The sequence below is a fragment of the Colius striatus genome, chromosome 1 (genome assembly GCF_028858725.1).
Source record: "Colius striatus isolate bColStr4 chromosome 1, bColStr4.1.hap1, whole genome shotgun sequence".
NCBI classification, from domain to species: domain Eukaryota; kingdom Metazoa; phylum Chordata; class Aves; order Coliiformes; family Coliidae; genus Colius; species Colius striatus.
The window spans coordinates 194,746,720-194,773,094 of NC_084759.1; the positions used below are offsets into that span (position 1 = coordinate 194,746,720).

At 35.8% G+C, this 26,375-nt stretch overlaps 1 protein-coding gene across 4 annotated transcripts in view; it reads right to left on the bottom strand.

Moving 5' to 3' along the window:
- Positions 1–26,375, bottom strand: part of MAGI2 (membrane associated guanylate kinase, WW and PDZ domain containing 2) — a 734,934-nt gene that overhangs the window by 82,101 nt on the left and 626,458 nt on the right. For all 4 annotated transcript variants that reach the window (XM_062019654.1, XM_062019637.1, XM_062019629.1 and 1 more), the window contains 2 exons: positions 10,246–10,277; positions 5,946–6,135 (listed from right to left, as the gene is read on the bottom strand). In XM_062019654.1, the coding sequence (XP_061875638.1) occupies positions 5,946–6,135; positions 10,246–10,277 (222 nt within the window). The remainder of the gene's footprint in view (positions 1–5,945; positions 6,136–10,245; positions 10,278–26,375) is intronic.

Here is a 26,375-nt window from a genome sequence, read left to right on the forward strand (position 1 = left end):
TCAGTTGTAAAACTGACACTTCATATTCATATAAGTTGTTTGAGACCTACTTTGCAATCCAGTAACCAAAATCACTTTACATCCGCAGCACTGTGATGATGATATTCTCATAATTCCATCGGAAAATGCTTTTAGTTTCACTGTCAGTTCTTATAGCAAATCCATTTTGTCATGGTGAGTAACTGCTTTTGCACTGATGTACAATACAAAATTATTTAGTCTGCTAAAATTTCTCTCTTTTTTTTTTTATGCATTATCTCTTATTGAAAAAAAGGGTTACATTCATTTAGCAATGTAAATTCTTAGACCTTCTTTATAGTGTTGCTTGGAGTAGCAACAGATTCAAAGAAAACAACAACAAGGATATCAGTTTGAGAAATTAACTTCCTGTACCTCAATTGCTCATTCCCTAGGAATATTTTGGTGATAACAAATAAAAATCAGTAATTTCCCAATACTTTTATTTATTAAGTAAAGGCAGGCATGTCTTAATGATATAAAGGGCAGTAACTGGTGAACACAAATATTGAAAGATATGGCAAACTGAGCTCAAGGAAAATTTGAAACCAGAACCTAATTTTTTTAAATTAATAGTCCCAAATACTTTACCCCTACAAAAACCCCACCCTTTATATTTATATAATAATTCAGAATACTACTTTATCCTATCATAGTGCTACACACACGTACATACTCACACATCTTTATAAAGAACCACAACCAAAATGTGACTTTTTTTTAGACTAGAGATGAGCAAAAATACAAAAAATTGTTAGAGGTATTTTTTTGTGTGTGTGTCAGGAAAATACTGTCTGAAACAAAAAATCAGAAACAATTATTTGAAAGAATTCCTTCAATTCTTAAGACTCTAACTGTGTAGGTCTTCAGCCAACAAGTATTGACAAGAAAATCTGGCTTGGCTCTAGGTTATATTGCATACCACCTCAGGTGATAATGTATTCAGTTCTACACTTTTTAAAATATTCCATGAGTATCAAATTTAGGAAATCCTAATGGCCTTAGTATTTTTCTGCAGGAATGATATTTTCAAAGTTGCACTTTATGAATGAGTATAAAGCTGTTGGACGGATCTTTCAGATTGATGCACATCTGTGTGGAATACCTGCAGTGATATCCCACAGGAGATGTAGCCTGTGAATATGTATTGAAATACTTGTCTGTGACCCTTAGAGAAAGATATTCGTAAGTCTGCATAAGAAAGTACCCTTATTTTAGGAAGGCTAATAATACATTATGCTAATATACTTGCTATTTACATGTTTCACAGCTATTGGTTTGCTTTTTGCTTCTTTTCCAGTTTGTCTTTCTGGCAGCAAAAAGAAAAATTGCAGTGTATAAGACAGCTGGTGGATTTTTAAAGGACTTGGGAAATTCATGATCCTGTGATAATAGGAGAAAAATAACATTAGAGATTTTGAAGGCAGGAACCTTTGCCCTTCCAGTAAAAGGTGGAACTGTAATTGTTCAGATTTCACTTTTAATGAGAGCTTATCACTGATTTAACTCATTCTTCTGACTGGCGTTTCTGTGTCACATCACAAGTCTTGGACTACCTCACTAACTGAAGGACAAATGTAACCTAATTGCTATAAAGAAATGTTTTCTTTTACTGTTTTCTCTACAGACACATGAAACCAAATTTCTATTATACATATTTTAACCAGACAAATACTATAGTGTTGTGATTTCCATCAGTTTTGTACCACCTGTTTGACTAATGTCTGCCTACACAAACATGTGAACAGTTTGTTATAAACTGTGTATTTAAAATAAAGAGTTCAATACAAAATGTAAGAGAGGATAAGGAGAATGTATAAAGGGAAGAAAGTTAAATTCAGAAGAATGAGTACAATAATGACAACTGTGGAGCTCCAGTTACAACTGTAACAACTGCTGCATATCAAGTCTTATTTTCATTAGTAGGAAATTCCTGATCTAATGTTCTATTTTCTAGCTTCTGTACTGAAATTCAATGACTATCAGCGACATCATGCTGTCATTTAAGCTTTAAGACTTTTCATAAGGAGAAAGGAGTTAAAGGATTTGCCTAAAACTAATAGTTGGATGGAAAAAGGAAAAAAGTATCAAGTTATTTGAGTAGGTCTTCTCCTCCATTTCTGAGTTTTGAAAAATTATGTAACAGTAGAAAGCTAGGTAAGTTCCTATCACCAGGGAGAAGAAATAAGGAGTGGCTAGGATGAGAGAAAAAAAAAAAACAGAGAGATGTCGCTACAGAAAGGACAAAAAAGAAGGAAAAAAAAAACCCAACTTTTTTTTTTTTGCTCTGAGACAGCTGTATTGAATGATATGGCAATCTTCAGTCTTTGGAAACACTTTATACTCCTTTCTGGCTACTTGAAGTTATTGAGCATAGTTGATGGATGACAGCAGACGTAGGTGACAGCTAACAGCTAAATGCTGATGGCTAACAGCTACATCATGACAAACAATTTTTCCGAGGAGCTAGGACTTACGAAATAGAATTGCACTCTGTACTAGTGCATCATTTGATTTGTCTCCAAGCCATATTGACAGAACTGCTTCTACAAAACTGCTTCCAGTGTAGTAGGCCTTTCATATGTGATCATTAAAATTTAAAATCTCCCTATAGCATATGGTCATGCAGGTCCTTCATGTTCCTAAAGGGGAAACACATTCCTGTAGAATGAAAATCATTCTTTTCCATTGAGACTTCCTGCTTGAAGCCCCTTTCTTGCTATCATTAGGTAGAGATGAGTACATCTAGCATCTAGAGCAAAAGTTTATGAATCAGGCTACTTGGGTGTAGTTTTTGCTCTGCTTCTTGTCATGTCGCTTGTGTTCCTCACAGAACTATGCTGTGATGCATAACTTGCTCAGCTCCCTGACACAGAAGTAGGAGGCTTTGATGAGGTCCTGGTGAGGGCTGACTGCAGTAAGATCCTCTGATAAAAGATTCTATAGAAATTCTGAGCTACAGCAATACAAAAATGAACTGTTCAGTAAGAGTCTCCATGTGAGAGAAACAAAAATCTCTTTCTTTTTGAGTTTTCCAGGTCATGACAATTCACATCTTTGCACTATTTTTGAAAGATGAATGTCTTTCTTTTCTGGTGTTGCCAGGAAATAAGGCAAACTTGCTTTTAGATAAGAAGTACTTGAAAAAAACCTCAAAGTAGCTGAACTTGTCCTGTGCACTTTAAGGGTATGTCTTTACCAAAGATAACCAACCTGACACAGCCATATGGTAGGAAGCTAAGTACATACTATCTTGAAACTCTCCCTCTTATATACTCAATGTAGATGACAACTTCTTGACTCAGTAATGGACTTCCTGCCTGTTTCTCTCTTCAGGAAACACTAGCTCTATGTACAGAATAAAAGCAATCAAAGGCTTGACAAGTTGAATTGGCTTAAATATGTGCTTATGGCATTCAGGAAACCCAAATGTCGGGGAAAATAGAGATGTTTGGAGGCAGTTATTTATGACCAAGGGATATGAATGAAATCTGTTTGGGAAAGCTTAGAAAAAGTGTTCAAAGAATAGCAGCATCTGAAAAGAACAAATTAAATCTTTCAGGATTATCTGAAAGATTAAGACGCTGTTAGAAATCTAGGATGAGTGGTTACTGTAGACTTGCTTTTCATCTTTCATTTTCTTGATTTGAGCCTAGTAGCTTCATGATTTTTAATTCTTATTTTATCTCGGTAGATGGCTGACATATACAATTCCCCATTGACTCTTGAAAAGAACTCACATACAACCAAACCATTTAAGAACAGGCATTAGCATAATGTCAATCTATGAGTTATCAGCTCTTCCTCTGGTGTAGTATATGCTCCTGATCACAATAGATTATATCAGTAAAAGACTGCAGTTTATACTGGTCAATGAAAAATGCAGAAAGGCATCCATGCATAATAATGAATCACTTCATTATTTTATTGAATGGTGTGATATATCTTTTGGTGTAACATCTTTGTACTTGACATAAGATCTATATTCACATAGTTTTATGAAGGGTAAGTATGCACTGAATCTATTTCTTTCATTAATATTTAGGGAAATTCTGTAAATATACAAGTCTTAATATTGGGGATCAAGATGAAAGAAGATGCAAATAGGTACCTCATATATATATGGCATGTATAACTTTTTTCTTGATTGTCTTATAAAGATATTTGTTTCAGTACATGAAGTCTGTAGTGTGTGCTTTTCCACTGTAGGCTTGATGGCTTTAACCCCAGCAGATGGTTCTGACTTTGCGGATTTTAAAGTGCTGATTTTCTAAAATGTTTCACATCTAGAAACTACTCATAAAAGAAATAATTATTTGAAAAGGGTTTTCCTTCATTAAAACACCATATGAAGTGTGCTTTCAGTAGAGGTACTCAACTAGACGAACTCTTTGTTAACTATGGAAGTTTCTTTTTCCTGTTACTTCTCTTTATAATCTCAAATTCCATCACTTTGGGAGATTCAGCTCTGGTAAATCCTTTTATTTATTTGACACTTTAGTCCATAATGCACAAGAGAGAAAGAGAGAGACAAGGAGAGACAGAAGGAGAAAGGGAGAAAGATGAGAAATGTCTGTAACATTTCCAATCTTTGATCAAAGCTAGTTCTACTTCTTTTAAACCTTTTTGGCCTACTTTACACTGTATCCTGATGTTCATCTCCAAGACTCTCACAATTAAAAAAAATTATAGATTCTACTTTTACATCCACCCCTACCATTCTATGATGAATCTATAATGATGATGATTGTCTCGAGTGCATATTCCAAACAAGGATAATGTCTGGAGCAGAATAAGATGCTGCATTAATAAATGATATTTATTATAGTAAAATACCAGCCAGCAAGGACTACACAGTGTTGGTAAAAAATATTGGAAATCTTAGTTCTTGTGCCTAACAATTCATAATTGAAGGTCAAATACTTTTTATAGGGCATCTAAAGCTACTTCTCAAATCCAGGGGTCATAAAGCTGCTTCTCAAATCCAGGGGGAATAAGGTACTTGACCATGCTGAAAAAACTCCAGCAATTTATTTAAGTACTTAAGATTTTAAATTGAGATATTAATTTCAGGCACCTACTAATTAAATCAAAAACATCTCCCTTACTCCCCCTGTCCCCACAGGTCTGGACTATGGAAAGTGAGGTTTATGGGGAAAATCTCTACTGAAATGTCTTCTACTAAATGGACCAGAAGGGTAGAAGATAAGCAAGTAATAACTTCTATGAAAAAGCTTTCAGTAAAAAAAATATACTGTTTTTAAGATTTGACCTTAAAAAACAAAAAAGGTCTAGACAATTTAGAAAAATATTTTAGCTACAATGTTCTTTATGATAAGGAGAAATGAATTTAACTCTTTTTACCTTTGTTGTGAAAAATATCTGGTATACTCCCCACAAACATGAGAATCTTGATATCTTAGGCTTCTTTTATACAGATCTTCAAATAGTACTTAGTGGTATGTGTTTCTTTCAAACTATCAAGGACAATGTGAAAGCTTGACAAAGTATTTTTTAAATCAAAACAACTAAATTTGAAATTTCTTCAATAAACTTCACTTTAAAGTGAAAGTAAGTGGAACAATGATTTATTGATAAATTTACACGGTCCTATTCGTTAACTATGAAGAAAAATAGCACAATAAAATGTTATGGCACATATACTCTTCTTCACTAAGGATTTAATAGTCAAAATGACGAGAGTAAAAGTACAACCTATGAAATTCAAACCTCCAAATCTAGGCAAGATTTGAAATATATGTGTGGAATTTTTGAATAAATAATAATAGCTACTATTAACTGGCATTATAGTTGCTTTCTTTAAATTAGAAAAAAGAATTATGGAAAATTCTGTCAGCAGTGATACACCCATAGGCAAAACCTTAAAGTATTAAATTGTCAGCAGGGTGAACAGGGCTTTCACTTACGCCTACTTTCATAAATAGCTCTTGATTTCTCATATAGCTCGTATGGGTCAGGTTTTCGTGGATCAAAGGCCTCTGTGGAATCAGGAAATGAACTCCTATGAAGCGTGGGTTGATAGGGAATATTCTGTGGCATAGCTGGAGCAGACAGGCTCGTTTGAGGGCTGCCTTGATTCTCCCATCGTTCCATCATCTGAAATAAAAGCATATAGAGAATAAAGATGAAGTTTTGTAAAGACTGTCACTTCTAAAATGAGACCAAAGACAGTTCTTGCATTTGAAGATGTGTTTTGTAAAATTAGGAAATGTTTGATACTTTTTGAGATGAAAGATGTGCATTGTGCTACTTGCAAAATGACTTGGTTAAATTTACTTGTTCATTTGTTTCTCAAGGGAAGAAGTAATCTTTCGCAGATAATATGATCCTGTGTGGATTAGGGCCCAGTATTACCCCTCAAGCATGTTGAGTGCCTGCCACAGAATATGCTGACCTATTCCAAGCTATTGTGCTAAAGATGGAATCTGTGGGTCTGTGAAGACACAATTATCAGTTTCATCAAAATAAATAACCAAAAGTAATGCTTAAGAAAGAAGTGGCCAGATTGGGTAGTAAATGAATGACCTTAATGCTGTATCTTTGCAGAATGCAGGAAAATATCTAGTTGCCCAGGGAGAAGTAGATTACTGTAACTGTGAACAGAATTTAAAGCTTCAGTTGAAGAAAAAGAGAAAAAAACAACCACGAAGAGAAAGTTACTACAGCAGGTATTTGAGCAACAGTCAAATGTTCAATGATAAAATACAGAAAGTAGTGAGAGAAAAGTGGACATTAATCTGATAGAGTCTTTTTAATTTCTTATTGCTGCCTTGTCATACAAAAATTACAGTGGCGTCATCCAACCAAACTCTCAAGAACAGGATAAGCTTGCAGATCATCCAGACCGTTTACAGAACTACACTGCAGTGTATTGTCTATGCATGAAAGACACCTCGATCCATATTTTCTACAAAACTCTCCTTAGTGGTCTCACAAACATCAAGTCAGAAAGGAAAGAATATGACAGGCCACATAAAAGAATACTCGGGAATATGCGTTTTTCTTTTAGAAGGAGGCAGCTACTTAACAAATTGCATTAGCAAATATTTTTGAAGAGGACAAGCTAAACAAAACAGAAATTTTTATTCCAGAGAATGAATATTTGGCTTTTCCTGTGACTCCTCCTGAAGCAAAGGATGATAAAGCCTCCACAACAGTGTGTTCTCACACATAACCAAACAGTCAGTTAATAATAAGAAAAAAAGACTCTTGGAAACAAGCTGAACTGTAATTAAATACCACTGACTTCTAGTGTTGTATCAGCAGTGCTTTATCAAAGATGATTGCAGATTTGCAGCAAGTTTGCTCTAAAAATTCTGTGATTATCATTTGCTTTTATTTCCTCAGTTTCCGAAGGTGTTTGGCTCAGCAGGTTGGCTGTGCTTTCTGTTCTGATGATTAACAGCCACAGGCTTCTTGCCACGAAGTATGTGTGGACTACAGATGTTTTAGACTCTTCTTCACGAGCGTGCTGAGTATCCATCACTTTGCACATCCCAGGTGATCTGACATCATACTTCCTAACAAACAAAATATTGATACTGGCCATTTTAAGTTGTTGAAGACCTCATTCTTTATACAGAGTAGTGTTATAATTCAAGCTGTGCTTTTGACAGTTTCCACAGTAAGTAGGGCAGATTCATTGCATACAATGAAGACAAGGAAAATCTAGGTATCTCAGTCCATCAAGGGATGACTCTTATGCACAAGCATGCTTCAGGTATGATATTTAAGTTGAGAGAGGGGAGTATTAGTGCTATGAAGTGCTAAATGATGAAGCTATGAAATACTGCATTCGGTATTTGCCAATATTGTTCAAGCAAGATACATTTACTTTGGGTCTAGGATGTGATATGACAGCACTATAGGTATGTAGATCCTTTACAACACAGTAACATATGAAGATACCTGAGCTTTCATCGAATTAACTGAGGTACAGCAAAGTACCTAGAGTACCTTCAGATACCCTTTATACCAAGATAAATTAAATCTCAGTTTTGGGTAAATTAGCCTATGTGGCAAGTCACATGAATGTCACTATACTACTTCTGATAGCTCTTCTTTCTAAAGGAATTACCTCAGGTATATATGAACATATATGCAGCAGGAAGTGATTGTCTCCTTGTACTTGGCACTGGTGAAGCTGCACCTTGAATACTGTGTTCAGTTCTGGGCCCCTCACAACATGAAGGATATTATGGTGCTGGAGAATGTCTAGGGATGGGCAATGGAGCTGGTGAACGGTCTGGAGAGCAAGTCTTGTAAGCAGCAGCTGAGGGAGCTGGGGATGTTTAGCCTGGAGGAGGCTGAAAGGAAACACACTCTCTACAAATACCTGAAAGGAGGTTGTAGTGAGGTTGGTCTCTCTATTAATGAATGTTAGGACATGAGGGAATGTACTCAAGTTGCACTAGGGGAGGTTTAGATTTGACACTAGGAAGAACTTTTTCACCAAGACGGTTATTAAGTATTGGAATGGGCTGCCCAGGGAGATAGTGGAGTCACTATTCATAAGAGATATTCAAAACACACATAGATGAGGTGCTGAGGGATGTGGTTTACTTTAGTGATGGGTTTGGCAGCATGAGGTTCGTGGTTGGACTTGATGATCTTAAAAGTCTTTTCCAAGTGCAATGATTTTATGATTCTAGGCAGTGTAGGTCTCCAGAGACAAACCTGATTATGACTCCTATGTCTAAACAGAAAAGGAGAACTGGGTTCAATACAAGTTGCTTAAGATCAAAGAAAATAATGGAGAATTATGTTTAGATTTTACCTGGAGTGAGGAACTTAGAGTACCAGTCAGTGGAACCAAACGCTCTTATCACTATTAAGCAGAAATACATGTGATGCCCTGTCTACCTAGAAGTAAAAGTTTTCAAATTTCTTGGGTAATGCCAGAGAAATAGAACACTTACATATTTTAAAGTGTGAAACTGAATAAAACTAAAATATTTCAAGAAGGCTTTAAAAAGGGAATGGGAAATATAATTATCATGGATGAGCAAATGTTTCCCTGGAGGAAGGACAAGAAACTCTAAATCAATTGGCAAAATCCTACTGGGTCTCATACATTTAATTCTTATTTTCTGTTTAGCTTTACATCTTCAAGTGTGAAGTTAAAAAACAGAAAAACCCACAACATTATTACTTTTGGGTAATACTACTAACATAAATATTTTCATAGAAAAACACAAGAGAAATGTTATCTCCCCCTAGTTGCATCAGCTGATTAATTAATTGCTATTTTTACTTGACAGGTCCAAAAATTATTTTGGTATGCATTAAACACACCATGATCTAATATGAGAGAATGTGAAGTAGTCTAGATTCAATATGCTTGACCCCTTGTAATAAGAAAGCTATAAATCCTTAAAAAAATATTACTACTGTTATTTCTACTGTTCTTAGAAGCAGAGTCGGGGCTCTTTTTTCCTCCGCTCACCTCTGATGAGAGATAAGCACTACTTCAAGGTCTTTAAAATCTAAATAAAAAAAGTCAAATTAAAAAACATTGGCAAAAAAAACAGACAACCAAAAATAGTAGTCTATGATTTCTTTTTACACTGAGAATGTTGTCACAACTTAAAAAACCCTGTTGTCAACAGAATAAATATAGTCATTGCTTACAGTCTTACAGTAGGAAAGGTCTTCATATGTTGGGATTTAATGCCAAAATCATAGAAATACAGAAATTTTGATTAGAAGGCACCTAAGTAGGTTATCTAGTCTGAGCTCTCACTTGGAATGTGATTATTTACAGTTCTAGATCTACTAATGCAAGAAAGAGTAACAATAACTTTACGAATGTTAAGCTCAAGTCACTTATAAACAAGAAAAAGTGTATGTTGTCCATTCCAAAGAGATTGCCAACTAAAAGGCGAACTACATTGGCCTCATTACTGGGGCCTTCTGCTGCCTTCTCTTCCAGACCCCTCATTTCAAGAGACACCGCATTTCCGTTTCTTGACACTCATATTAACATGGAGATGTTTCTTTCTCTACACCATTGCTGATAGATTTCAAGGCAATGGATCTGCAGAGCTTAATAGTGAGGCCATCCCTGATGCCATCTCACCTAGAGTTGCAGCACTGCTGAGAAGTGTCTCATGAGCTGGGAACAGGAGGATGAAAGTCTACAGAAATGTGCTTTGACTGATAGTCATTTCATGAACTCAATGTGTATAATTTTGAAAGAGAACTTACAGGCTTTGGAGTTTTCCATGGAGAAAAGAAACCTGAAATAAACAAAAAAAAAGTTAGCATATTTTTCTGACGCATAAAGAGTGGAGGCTAATTGGTGTCTATGATCCCAGTCTCATTCAGGTCTGCAGATAATATTGATAAATATGAAAAGTCTCTACACACAAGGGGTGAAGACACAAACCACAGGGGATAATATTTAAGAAAAAAAAAAAGCAAATATATATGTGCATACATATATATATGCAAGTGGAGTTATTGAGATCATTGCCATACTTTACAAACAGCATGGGATTAGGTTGAAATTAAAAGAACAAAAGGACTTCCAAATGTCTTAGTGGACATTGGATAAAACACCAAATGACCTGGTATTGATGTGCCAAATGCAGTCGCACCTTTAAGAAGAAGCAATTCAGAACATCCCATCAACAAAACCTAATAATACAAGAGATACGTTTAGAAGAAAAATAACTGTTTCATCAATCTAGAAATGGCAACCAAGTCTTGTCAGGGTTGGTTGTTTCGATACTGTCCTGTTTTTTTGTCGTAGCTAATAAACGGTCAGACAAGACTACTGCTTCTACACAACTAGTTACTTCATTTTCCTTGGTTATTGAATGACTGATAGCTTTCTTTAGTGCTTTTCATGAAGTTCAACTCTAGTAGCTTACAAACATTTGAAACTTCAGATATGTCCTTTTCATAAAAGGAGAGAATTTGAAACAGTAATTGTAAACACCATTCTTGTCTTATAGAGCACAATGCTGAAACTGTTACAAAATATTAAATAAAAAAGAAACATTTCAAAGGATATTCGGTCACAAGTTTTAAAATAGTAGGTTTCAGCATAGCTTTCATTTAAAAAAACATTCTCGGTTTAACATCAGCAAAAAACAATTTCTGTGGACCTTCCCAAGTAAGATTAAAAGACAATTAGAAAGAGTTCATTTGTTTTGTCAGAAACTGAAATGGAGTTTGCACTGAAACATCTACTAGGAAAGCGTCTCTTTCATTAAAAAATGAACTAAGCTGTAAGAGTAGTACTGACTTAATTATTTCTTTTCCTAAGGTGAGCCTAGAAAAAAAAAATCATTAGAGCACTGGGGAAAGTATCTTTCTACAGACAAATCACAACAGGAATTATATTTGTACCTAGTATTTAAGGTTCCTAGAATTCTGAGATAACGAGGTAATTTTTTCTGCCATGATATCTATTTATTTAGACCAAAAAAAAATCTTGGATTGAAAAACCACTTGAGCCATTTGCAGCTAAACACTGTTTGTTTTTTAATTCCGATATATAAGCCGACAGTACTTTTGAACAAAAGTATATTGGGAAAGTAATTCTGTAAAGTTTTATGGTTGCTGACTTTACACCATCTGGATAAAACTCACTATATTAACAAGTAGGCAGCCTTCTTTCCATCTGCAAATTCAAGCTGAGATAAAAGGCATCCTACGTAGATCTGGCCTGTACATCACCTTCAGTATTAAAGATCCTGTAGTAGAAACTTGTTTAACAACTTCTTGGATGGTAGACGGCTATGGTTTTGTTACCTGCTATTGATCTGCACAGCTAATAAGAGTGAAAGCAAAAAAAAATTTTCCCCTCAGAGCTAAAGGTCTTAAAGATAAGACTTGAAACTTGCAAGGATTTTGCTGAAAGGTATTTTTACATCAACTTACTACCCTGCTTTTGTGTTCAGAAAACTTTGGTAGAGGCAACACTCTCTCCTCATTAGTACTGATACATCTCCCATAACTTATTGTCAGTAAAAATTACTCCAGGTCAAACTGAAAGATTATTTTTCCCACAATATGTTTTGCTGGAGTTATCAGAACAATTTACTATCATTTATAATATAAAAATATTTATAAATCAAATGATTAATGACATACACATCAAGTGAAGACTTTTTTTAAAAAAAACCTCTGTATTAAAAAACCTCAATTATTTGCCCAAACAAGGAGAATGTGGGGGCTAAGAGCACAGACTGCAACACACAAATGACAACATCTACATTTAAAACAAATAAAGGCAATATTTATTCACTCAGCATGAAATTAGGTTAAGAAAATAAATGGATATAGGATTCAACACAATTTAAAGATCCAAAGCAAGATGTAAAAAAAAGTATTGGATTTATGTATGTGTACAAAAGCATACTAGAAGCAAAAATTTCTAAAGGTAACAAACCTAGTACCTAATATTAAAATCTATCCTTCAGATTTAAATTCAGCTATTACACCAAGACCTCATGTTAAAATCATAGAATGATTTGGGTTGGCAGAGACCTTAAAGACCATCTAGTTCTACCCCCTAGGTCCTAGGCAGTGACAACTTCTACTAGACCTGGTTGCTCAAAGCCCCATCCAACTTGGCTTTGGATACTTGAGGGATGGAGTACTCACAACCTGTTTTGGGAACCTGTTCCACCCTCACAGTGAAGAATTTAATATCTAATATCTTTTCATAATCTAAATCTACCCTCTTTCACTTTAAAGCCATTGCTCCTTGTCTTCACTACATGCCCTTGTAAAAAGTCCCTCTCCAGCTTTCTTGTAGACTCCTCCAAGTACTGGAAGGCTGCTCTAATGGGACAGTCTCTCAGTTATGTCAAATGGTAAGTGCTAGACTACATAGATGGAGGCCTATCAAACCCTATCTTTCATATTTTAATGTTGCCTCACATAACATCTGTATTCTCAGGTGAATTAAACATCTCTTTTCCCAGTCTAAACAAAAGTGACCTTTAGACAACGTATGGCAATATCAGTTATTCAACATGACACTGATAATGGATAATGGCTGTGAACCAAACAGGTTCAGAATTATCACTGGTGTTTAAATACACACAATCATTGCTGCAAATACAAGAATTCAAGGGTATAATGCATTTGTAATACATTTTAAGTGTAAGAGAAACTTTACATGAAAAGTACAAAAGTAGAATGTACTTTCCTGTGTATTCTGCATGCACTCAACTTCCACTTTTAAATATTGTTCTGCATAAGTGTGGGACCAAATCCTCTACTCAGAAGTTCACCTGAAGAACATATTTTAATAATGTGTGTTTAGTGCATACTCAACAGTGCTGCCCTGTGCAGCCACATCTACAGTTGGTGATAAGAAGCAGCAGACTGTGACTAAGTTTGACCCCACTTCAGATTTTCCCTTGACTTTCTGCTGCTGGTTCATTACAGCTGGGAGTATTCCTACCGGAGACAGTGGAATCCCACTTGAATGACAGTGGTCAGCAGACTGGCATCAATTCAGTACTGACTTGGAGGCAAGGCTGAAATTTTTCTCCAAGGAGTACAGTTTTCAACTTCTGTTGAGTATTAATACAGTACTAATATGGCTCAATCTTCTAAGCCATTTAACGAGGCACACATCCTGGATAAGCTCTTATAACCTCCTTATCCTACTTTCAGATTTCTATTTCTCCCTCCCCAAAGTCCCAATCCTCTACTGTCCAACTTGTGACGTCTTCTATTAAAAAAATAAGTAGCTGAGAATATTGTATAGATATACACATTCATACACACATGCACACTCGACCCCACATTCACATACACTTCTAAATTTTCAAATAGTAAAAGCCAATTTAGATCCATCTAAAAATAGTTTATGCAGCCTGTTCTTTCCATGGGCTCATCCATGTGCCTGACAACAGTTTCTTCTCATAACAGCTTCACAACATAAGCTGTGGTTCATTTTCTGAAGCCTCAGGTATCTTTCTATTAGTTTTAAAGAAGTCTTTATTAACAGTCCTTATAAAGGCAGCAGTATGGGTCTGAATTAGTTTCAGAAAAGAGAGTGGGGTTACTGGCTTGTAGCGAAGAGCAACCACCACCACCCAGCCAGATGGTAGCACAAGAATATTATGGTCACGACCAAGTGTAATGGTAGGTAATATGTAAGCACATGAGGATAAAATACATAACCTCATATACTTCAAGGTCAGCTTTGAGTATATAATGATTTATTTTTCAATGTTGACCATTTAAGCTGTAATAAGGTACAGCAGCTGGTCGTCAACACATTTAGGGAAATGTTAATTGTTTCATTTTAAATAAATAAGATGAGGCACAGTAACAAATATATGCTGTTTAAAAATCAGAATTACATTTTCTCATAAAGCAGTGTTAGAAAAACTGTTTTTGACATTGTTTTTTAAAGTATATTTACCACCTTCCAAAATGAGCTTCCCTGGAAATCAGAGCTGTGAGAGTTTCTATGTTGTAACTTTACTAAAAACACCAGTAACAGAAGAGAGATTTTGAATTCAAATGTATTTGGGGGAAAAAGAAAATATTTTTTCTTATTTCAGATCAAGATAAATTCCATCTTCAGTTTACTGTATTGTTCCTTTTCGATGAAGATATCCTATAACAAAAGAAAAATCACATCACACTCACTGTGTCTATTCCTTTTTATATACAAAATTAAGTATGCTTTTGTCATAAAATATGTTCACATATTTCATGTCTTACACTTCAGACAGTATGTATTGTTGAAAAGTTCCATTTCCTACAAGCAGATTATCAGACAGGACTTAGAGCACTTGCAAGATGGAGTACCTTTTTTTTTCCCTTTTCATTAAAATCCTGAATTTGGCATATTCTGTCATGTTGGTAAGACAAAACCAGCCTTTGGTTATTTTTCTGCTGCCATGTTGATGCTCTTCGCTATGTTTCTGTCTCCGTTATTCTCCCTATTTTGTACTGATTCCTGGAAAAGTTCTTAAGACCTTGCAAAATCACAAGTAATTAGTGTAGGTGTTGTTAAAATATAAGACTTTTAATGATGTTCATTCCCGTGGCAGACATGCATGTATAATTAAACCAAAGCCTGGGACTGGTTTGATTTCTTCAATGACAGTGTGTGGCAGTTCTGCAGGGAGGAACTCAACAGCATCAAAGATAAAGGCTTTTAATCCAAAGTCAACTTCCCTCCACATCACTTGTTGCACTGATCTCACAGGGAAGTGTTTTGCCCATTAGCTTTTGCTTGGCTTCGTGTTTGTTTTTTCTTTTGTGTTATAACAGCCTTGTTGCATATGGCTTCCTGAGCAAAGCTGTCCCAAGCACTGTACAGACCTTTCTCTGTAGTTGCTGAACAGATGGCTGATGAGCACTCCCAAAGCATTAACTGACTCCATGGGCATCTAATCAATGTCCATATGACAACACTTCAGTGAAGTTTCTTTTCTAGAAAAGTTGCTGTATAAATTTACTAAAACGGTACTTTTTTTTTTTCTGTGATTTTTCTTTCTTTCTGGGATCCTTTAGATGTCTATCAGTTGCCTACAATGTGGCCTCAGTTCCAGAGGTGTCAAGTATCCATTACCTTCAAACAGATGTGAAAATAGAGAACTACTCCAAGAATTCAGACTCAGGATGTACAGATGGGAGAGATAACGTTTGTTTGGGTTTTTTTTTTTTTGCATAAGCAGAATAAATATATAGCATTAATTCAGTTATTCCTCAAATATTTCCCCCTCTTCAGGAAAACAAACCTGATCAATGAGAACAAGTAAATTCAGTTACTTAATTAATTTATATATGTCATACACAAAATCTAAAAGGAAGCAATGAACAAGCAGAGGATAAAAAGTTTTAATCGGTCACATAATACTTAAATATCAGGTGATGTATAGCGAATGGCAATTAGCAGTTCCATTTGCCATAAAAACAATCATTACCATGTAGCATTTTTTCAAAGGTCCATCTTTTTCAAACAGCTTTAAATATTGAGCTGTTAGTCTGTCAATGACAAAAAGCTGAATTACCTGGAAACAAAGAGTAGGTGTAAGAAGACTGGGATCTCTAGCTCTTCAAGCATAGTTACCTAGTCCTGTGGTCAGCTGTCCTGCAGAATGACGGTGCCACACCGTGGAGGATCCATTTGGTCTTTGGTTGGGTTGGCACTCAATGAGTCAAAAATCAATACATATCACATCAGTGTGAGATGAATGATCCATAATGTTTGATCAGGCCCGCAATATTACATATGCTTAGATCCAGTGATGTTTCCCTTGCAGCAGGCTACACACTGGCATCATGGCAAGCAGCTAAAGTAGCACTGTGCTGCACTGAGATGAAGGCTGGTTACAGTCATCAGTTATTATATCAAAAGTAAGTTCAGATTAATCAAACTATGAAATAGATCTGTCTTCTTTAGGGCTATATATATATGTCCAGGTATTATTAAACAGTTTTGCCTGAAAGAGACTCACAATGGTACAAAGTGATTTTCAGCAATTGCTTGTAGTGACATTTTGCTTTATGCACCACCAGTACATTGCTCCTGATCTCAACTCAAGTGAGACAGTTACAGAAGTAGTTCTCCAGCCCCCAATCAGTATTATTTTTTACTCTTTTTGGCCTACTGCAGCTATGAAAAGTAACTCAAAAGAATGAATACATTCCTGCCCACAGATAATGTCTATGAAGGTGCAAGGCAAAGAGCAGTCACTTTCCACAAAAAGGTCAGCTTGACCTTTAGACCCCATTGGAGTCGCAGCTTCTGTGGCTCATCTCTCCTCCAGTTGACCTGAGGGCATCATGAGTCCAAGTCTGTATTTATTTCCTTCAAACTTTCAGGTTTCTTGATGAGTAGCATAAAGTTTGAGACAGAGGGTTTATCAGAAATGATGTGGAGGTAGAGGAGTACCTTGGGAAATTAAACCTGATCTCATCTCACTGAAGTCTATAGAACTGATACAAAAACTTAATTGACTATGAGTTCAGGAATAAATCAATATTCATCTTTTTATACATAGGAGCACTTTTTGTGCAGTTTCACTGACCTAGCCCTTTTAAGCCACAATTTTTCAATAATATTCAGATCTTCACTAATAATTAGAAAAAGGAGAGCTATTCAAAGTCATGAATGACAGAAGTACTGCTGTTCAAGCTGTGACTCTGGTCACTTGTACCTATGAGAATTTCCTATAAAGTACACCAGAGAATCTCAAGCTAACCATTATGTTTTCACTTTCATGAATAGCAAAGAGTCTTTGTTAGCCATCAGAAAAGGTCAGAAGTTGGCATAGTAATTAGTTAATTTACATTTGAATGGACATACAGCTATTTATTTTGCTTGGCTGAAGCAGCTCTGTGAATTGCCTATCAGTCAGAGATTTAAAATAATTTACAAAACTAGAAAAAGCCAACAAACTAAATGCCATTTCCCTTTGATTAATCTGGATGTGAAGCAGAGAATTTCTGAATCGTAGCTAAAATAGCACAGAGGTACTTGTTGGTGACAGTTTTTGATGCTTAAATGTGCCAGTGTTGGAAAAAAACAATAACAATATCTTCAACAATTTCTGGAAATGAGAAATACATTTTTTGAACAAATATTGTTGTATGTGGTCAACAAGAGTAGATTACTTTCTATAGACAAAAGTTTGATGCTAAGCACCTATAGACTATCTCATTGGGTGACACTTTTATATGAACTTCTCTTTTCTGGCACCTATTATTGGAACAGTGTTACACTGTTACAGATTTATTTCCTTGTTGATACACCAACTGCAAAGGACAGATGTATCTTGGAATGGAAAAACTGCTGCTACAGTACAATTTGGAACAGATTTTACTGAGACAACTTGACCTGAGGTAGGAAAAGCTAGCTTATTGAATGAAGACCCTTGTCTCTTACCTTTTATTACAGAAGCTCCTACCACAAATTCAAAACTTTAGGTCCATACCCTGGTTTAAGATTTGGAACTGCAGGTAGTGCTAGACCTCACTGACATCTACAGTATATGTATTTTATGTAAATACTAACCCCAATAATAAAAATCTGCATGTCCAGGTACTATTGTATGGTGAATGGCTCAGAAGTATACTCACAGGTGGTAAATTCAACCTGAAAAGATCAAAGCTACTTTTCTGTACAGACAAGAAACAGAACCTTTTGTTTGGCAGAAGGAAACTTTCCAAGAGAAATTTCCCATTTTGCTGACATGTGTTGCCCAATGACTGCTGCTGAAATCGGTGTCACTACTTTAGGTGTCCAGGCACTGTCTCCACTACTTTACCTGTCTCTACTGTACCGCTCTAATACTGCAAGACCTAGTAATGCAAGTCATGCATCATCTTAGGCAAATACATTGTTGCAGGCAACTCCCTTTGAGTAAAGCAGATACAGCAAGGTGAAAAGACTGGTATATGTCACATACACTGAACCAGTAACATAATTTTGAATATAAACTGAGTCTTTCGAGTCCTGACAGCTTGTGGCTGTTGCTTCTAGAAGGGCCTGCAAGTGTTGCCATACCCAAAAAGACTGTATACTTGCCATGAACATGTCTGTCAACTCAGCCTGCCTTTACTGAAACCTAATCTAAGCTTAAAAACTAAGTTTTCATGAATACTGCATCATATTTTCAGAGCTCTCTGACAGTCAGAAACTACCTAACTATGCTAGTGTCTCTGCTCTTTCATGTGCTTAGAGTCTGTTCCCATTTAAGCTTTTACACTTTCCAAGCATATTAGAGAAATCTCAGCTTACATCATGGCATGTCAATTTGATGAATATCAAGGCATGTTCCAAATATTTTCTGTTAAAATGTAGATGAAGCACACATTTTGTCTAAAGTCTTTTTCATGAAAACACAGTGGCAGGAAATCTTCAGCAAGTGTGAGGGAAAAAATAGTCAATAATAAATCTACTTCTTATATGTAAGCTTCATATTAAGGCATAGATGACAAACTGTCAACGGATATTTAATATTGACATCTATGCTGCTAGTTCCTCCTGTCTGGAATTCTTTCATTTTGTTAATTTTCTCTCAGCTACCCTCTTCTTCAGATGCCTGCTCCCAAAGACTTATAGACTTCTTGTTCCCAGGATGACCCCCTCTGTGTCTGGATCCTGATTTGAAAACCAGCTAATCCTATTGCTGAAATGGTGATCAGAAAAATCTCTAATCAAAGAACAAAAATACATAAATGCCCTTACTGTCTGTGTCTACTTGTGAATGAAGACCTTGTGATGCAATTCTCCACTCTGATGGGAGACAGAAAATCAGCACATTTGAAGTAGTGGTGAACCACGCAGCTTAGGCAGAAGAGCTGAGAGCTGAGTCTAGAAAGATTTAATCCAACCAGAGCTGTCAACATTGCAGTGCCCTGAAAAACTGTCTGAACTCTGTTACTTGTACTGAATGAATTTGCAAATATTATATCATCACCATCTAAGTGTCTTTTGGATTGGAACATGTATCTTAATAGAAGCTGTGAAAAAGGACCTATAGATATAGAAACCCACATTAATTATAATGGACATACAGACATCTGCACCAAATTCAGACACTGATACTGAGACAATTCCATTTTAGTGTCATAGTCTGTGAACTAGGAACTAACCTAACACAGATGCTAGCCATTGTGAATTAGGAACTTAAGACAGATGCATATGAAGGGTATGAAGGGTGCCATGCCAGACATTACTCAGAAATCTGTGCTGGATAGGCAGATGTGACATAGAATCCATGAAAGACTTCAGAGCATCTCAGATGGTCCTGGGTGTCTGTTGGTGGGCATACTCCTGATTTCCCTGAGGTTTCGAAGTACTGGACAAAAGTTCATCATAAAGCAACAAATAAGTTAAATTACAGAGATTGAGAGAGCCTGCTGGCTTCACCTGACTGCCTTTCAGTCATCATAATTTACATTGTAAAGACTTGAGAATTTTGTGTTTAATATTCATTAAGCTGTCCGCATGGTTCTGAATGTTATTGATTTGCCTTTGACGTCTCTTCTGTGACAACTGGAAGTGTCAAGAGCTCAGGTGTCTTAACTATAATTGGCTCATTTTCATACCACATGGTAGAATGATAAACACCGAATGGCAATGTAATTGAAGGGTAATCATACCACTTGGCCACAGTAGCAGAAGCTGGAATAAGCAATAGCATGGTTATTTGATTCTTTGGATCCAGATGTTATTCAAAGTAAAAATTTCTTTCCAAATTCCTGCTCCTTTACATCAGCTTTGCCAACCAATTTATTCCTGTTTATAGAGATTCAGGTAGAAAGAAAGACTAACAAACAGTGGGGCACTGTGAAAGAAAAAACTAACAAAAGAAACAAAACTTATCACAAGATTCAAGTTATACACAGTTGAATCCTAGCTGTGAAAGTATGTCATTCAGTGTAGGAAGGAGGAATATTTCGCAAGGGAAGGTCAGTTTCCAAGGAGTAACAAAACTGTGAAGAGAACAGTAAATTTCTAAAGTCTCAATTTGCTGATTTAACCTCTAGGTAATTAATTCACTTTGCTTTGACCTGCTGAAGATTTGATACTGTCCACACTGACATGCACCTAGTAGAGAGAAACTTTGCTTTCATGTCCACTCAGCTGGGAGGTAATTCTCTGTCGTTAACTAACATATCAAGAAGAACAAATCTGAACTAATAAAAGCATTGCAACAATCTAAATTATAATGGTTAAAATGACATGAAATTCAGAAGATTTATCATAAGACCATAGGAGCCTGAAAGAAAAACAAGAGAGAGAAATAAAGATTGATGGCATGAATGTACTGCAGCACAGAACACTAAAGAGTATAAAGCACGATAAATCAATCACGGTTACCTAGCTTGCAAAAAAAGGTTAAGAGATGTCACATTTTTCTGAGTTCCTGAAGGTTTTGACATGAGCAATTAACATAAAGGAGGGCTGTGTCCTGAAGTCTAATGAAAAAGGAATGGTATTGATGTGAATTTTATGATGTTTAAGTTGTGTGCTGGTCACATGTAGTCCTGTGCAGTACTTAAAAAGTTAATGAACAGAATGCTAAAAAAACGATGCTGATAAAGGATCTTGACAAGACAGTTGAGAAGTGATAAGTACAAAATGAATGTATTACAAAGAAAAACAAGAAAAACTATGTCTGGGTAATTTTTTTCTCTGCGATAATGCTCCATCTCTTAGGGGAACATAAATTGATTTCAGACTTTGGAGATTTAGATGACATGTCTAACATAATGGAAATAACCCCTCAATACTGAGAAAATTGGAACAGTACATAAACATGACAAGTTAAACAGAGGAGATTATTGTGCTGACAACCGTGAAGCACCTTGTGGACCTCACAGCTGGCCTAAGCTTAACAAATTTGCATTTTTAGAAAGATTTGCTAGCATGTTCTCTCTTCTTTTTTTAAAAAGAGTCACTACATAAGAAAGCAAACTTGGATGTAGCCTTTGGATCACTAAAACATTTTCTTCTCCTTCAGTATATCCAAATATCTCAGTATACCCATATGATCACAAAACAAAACCTACAAGCTTATGCTTGAAGCCCATAGCTGTCTGAAGGAATCTGACCAGTACAATTAATCAGTGATAATCACCAAATTGGACGTGATATATGCTTTTTCCTTGGGGTTCCCCAAAGAATAGATAAATAAAAAGACACTAAAAGTAGATGTGTTTGCTCTTTACCCAGTCACCACATAGTTTTGCTGGTGTATAATCCAAATCATCAAGGATACAAAATAGCTTGCAGGGGAATGTGTCCCTGGCTTTTTTGGTTTTTTTTTTGTTTTAAGCTCTTGTGTGCTAATTAAAAAAGTTATTCAGAGGGATCAACAACAAATGGTCTCTGTCACGGGAACAGGAAGGTAAAGGTTGATTCAAATTAGAGACTGTTAGTGCTCTTGTGACAATGGGAATATTCATTGGTGAATGGTGATTCATTAAAGTAGATTTTGTAAAAAGCAGTTGCACGTACTGACTATTTAATTGGCAAATTAAATTTCTCCTGAGATGAAATTTTTAGTTCCTTTCTAGATAAAATACTTACTGATGACCTGATATTTAGGGAGCACTAAATATCAGATGGTCGTGAAAACACGGAGCCTGAAATAATTTATGCTATTACAAGCAGGCCTTTGTTTCTCTTACTTAACTATTACACAATTGATAGCTCTAGACTAAGGTGCTTTATTTCTCACTGAGTGTTCTCTGGTAATTTTTTTAAAAGGTCTAGGACTCAGTCTTGGTAGGAGGTGTTCTGAACTTAATATTTCATAGGGTAGAGGAAACCAATTGCAATCACATTCTAGCATCAACAAAATTGTATGTCCAGCTACAAGGAATTTAATAATTCAGAAATTATGTCTGCACTTTGAAAAGATTAACAAATATACATCAGAAAGCAATCAAAAGTATGTTCAGAACCTCCATGGAACAGTTTTTCCAGGAAGAATGTCCTGAAATTTGTGTCTTCTAAGACTAAGAAAGACCTGAATTGGGAGACATGACAAATGTCTATAATTCCTTTTAATCTTGTAAAGATTATTTGCTTTTAATAAGAACTGGAAAAAACAGTGTGCAAGTAGCTATCACATATTAATGAATAAAAGTATATACCTCTTTGCAGCAACACAATTAGTAAATTTTTAGTAATCTCTTTCCTACTATGAATGAATTAGAAATGCAACTGAATTGCAACTTCTGCATCAGTACTGTGCAAAAGATGCATCTCGATATAATGACAAAAACATGTATTTTGTTACACTGCAGTTCTGTGTCTCTGAGACAATATAAAGGAGGAAAAAAAAAGCTTGTGACGACTTCAGAATTAATACTCACTCTGTATAACTAGGCTTGATCCTCCACCTGTAAAACTTCAGAGGCATCAATATCTTTTTTGCTAAATTTTGGGAGTTTAATTTGCAACATTATTTCCAATACAGAAAAATAATGTTTTCTTACTTACACTGCACTCTAAACCACTATTATTTAATTTTTATTTCTATTATTCATTGAGATCTGTGTATGCTTCCAAATACCTTCACAGTTTTAAATAGCAAAGTGAAAGCGGGAGCAGTACATTTCTATTTGAGTCTCTTCTTCTGACTTCATAATTACAATGATGCTTATTATTTTTGTGTTTTATCACCCAAAATGTAAAACTGATGTAACAGGACTTTCTCCTTTTGTGAAAAACTCTAGAATCCCTAGAATTTCCATGTAATTTTGTTTCCTCATTATGAATTTACATTTAAATAGCCACAGAAATGATATCAGAGTTGGAGCTCAGCAGGATATACGTATATAAACCAAAACTACACCCCAAACCACCAGGCTTTATTATGATATAATTAAAACACATAAGTTTTCAAATAGTGAAAATGTAAAACACTTAGCTGGAAAATACAGAAGCAGAAGGAGCTTTTCCTGCTCACTGTGTCCCTACAATACAGACGATTGTTTCCAGTGAAACTGTGAGTTATACACATTAAGTATTGTCTGCTACATGCCTCTCTCCACAGGTTTCTGGATTAGGCTGCAGGTCTCCAGCTCTCTGCCCTAAGTGCTCTTCCACTTGTTCAGATCCCATAGCCATTGGAAATGCCTCTCCAGTGAGGAGGACCACAGAGAGAAGCAAGGTGACTTCATCGCAGGAGGACCTCCCTGACCCAGGTACTTCTCAGAGGAAGGATGTTAGCTCACAGACTTGGAAGAACCCAAATACATACTCTCTGTCAGACTGCAACTAGCTACTTGACACAGAGGATTGTTGTAGCTGTTTTAAGTAAATGGATTCTCATGTTAAACATAAATATCTTCCAAGCAGTTTTATAGCTAGCAGTCTCTGATACTCAGAGTGTCATTGGTCAAGGACTATGCTTCCTCTGCTGAAAAAAAAGGATCATCCTACAATATGATTCCTTAGAGAATCATTTACATGGCTCAAAAGATCTTTTCTGAATCTCCTACTCTTTACTCTCTGGTTTCTATCCTTTCATGTCTGTTTTAAACCACTTTTGCCAAACCAAGTCCTTTTCTTCCATTTCTACAAGCTTTTGATGAACAACTGTTTGCAAGATTCCTCACAGGAAATTAATTCTGAAATTACGTGCTTCATGGAATCATAGAATGGTAGGGGTTGGAAGGGACCTTTAGAGATCATCTAGTCCAACCCCCCTGCAGAAACAGGTCCACCTAGATCAGGTCACACAGAAATGTGTCCAGGTGGGCTTTGAAGACCTCCAGAGAAGGAGACTCCACACCCTCACCCTCATAGTAAAACAGTTTTTCTTAACGTTGAACTGGAACTTCTTGTGTTCTAGCTTCTTTTCATTAACCCTTGTCCTGTCACTAGATAGAACAGAAAAAAATGGATGAACTAACCTCCTGTCATCCACCATTTACTTATTTGTAAATGTTAATGAGATCGCCTAGACTAAACATTCCCAGATCCCACAGCCTTTCCTCATAAGGAAGATGTTCGAGTCCCCTGATCATCTTGGTGGCCCTGTGCTGGACTCTCTCCAGAAGTTCTCTGTCCCTGTTGAGCTGAGGAGCCCAGAACTGCACACAGGACTCCAGATGAGGCCTCACCAGGCCAGAGTAGAGGGGAAGCAGAACCTCCCTCAACCTGCTGGTCACACTCTTCTTGATGCTTAATTATTGGTACAGGAAATAAGACATATTATAGGAGCTGGGTATTAAGGAAATATATTTCCATCTATCTTGTATGTGGATAATTGAATCAGTCATTATGTTTACTAATGAAGAACTGTATGGAAAATCCCAGAGAAATCCCCCATTTCATTACTAACATTACTAACAATATTAGACTCCTGCAGGAGGCTCAATCTTTGCATAGTATATGAAAGTGTCATGTCATAGCTTTGAAGTAAATGTGGAAAACAGAAAAAGAAATGGAAAAAAAACCACTTCAGAAGCACGGTAAAATGATGTGAACATGATCTCACTGATTTTTTTAACATTGATAAGAAATGCAATATTTTACCAATGGCATGTCACTGAGAAAGATATATAACCAGTAAGTTTTATTTTAGGAAACTGTACTGAATTTGCCTTTTTTATTGTGATGTTACACAATTATCCAAAATGATTTGAAAGCACCTTGGCAAATTTGATCTGCATTCTTTGCTCTGTGTTTCAGGAATTAATACACACTGACTGCGTAAAAATGTGTTCTGTTTGCTTGTGCTTAATTTATTAAGTATTCCACATCGCTCTTTATCAGTAATGCATCATCTGCCCAACGACATGGACCAGTCTCTCTATCACCTGCAAACTTTGTCAGTATTGATTTTATGTTTTCTACAAGATCTTCACAAAAGGTGTAATATAGTCAAAAGCCAAGAACTTATCCAAGAGAAGCTCATTAAAAACAAATTCTCTGATTTCCTATTTCCAATTATGTTAAAATATCAATCAGTTAACTAATTTTTCAATTCAATGTAAGCCATATTAATTTTACATTTCCATTTCTAAAGAAAGAGTGGGACTCTTGCATGTAAAGCCATAAAAAATCAATTACATAAGAGATATTAAATTTTATCATAAAACTGGAAATATTAATACATCTATTAATAGATAGTTAATGTGAAATAATATATTTTTCTGTAGGTCCACATGTACAACTTCCATTTATAAAGAAATCAAGATTACTTTCTATGGTACCATAGGTGAGATTTTTTGTGATAATGCAGGGGGGTTTTTTTTAATACTTTTGTTTGGAATAGCTACCCTAGCTATCTACACAGGATCTCTGATGACAATAGATGAGGTAAATGTGGCATACGTGTTGCAAGGCAAGTCTGGGAAGATAGTCTGAAGTATGTAGCATGTTTAATAGTTTCAGCTTCTTTGCTTTTAAGGACCTGTAAAAATATTCATTCACAATTAATTATTATGACTGTTTAAAAAGAATGCTTTTGACTGAAACTGTATACAGCCGATTCTTTCTTCAGTACAGTGCATCCTAACATCCCTCTATTAGGACAAAGATCTTGATGAAGCTGAAAGTCTGGTATACAATGAATAAGTTACAAGATAAACCTCTTGCTTAATTAAGATTAACTTTAGTAGAAACCGTAGTTGATGTTTGTGTAGTCAATGTTAGCTGCCTCTGATTATCTAGATGTTCCTGTTTTAGAGCCAACACCACAAGCCTTTGAGAACTCTATATGATAAATAAAAAAATACTATTTTTTGCATTATTTTTCAATTATAGTGAGAATCATTTCTGTGTATGTAATCTCAATGAAAACATCTGGCAAGCTGAAATCAGAAAGCATATCTTCAATCTTTCTGCTTGCATCAATTTCTAAAGAGTTTTCATTTAT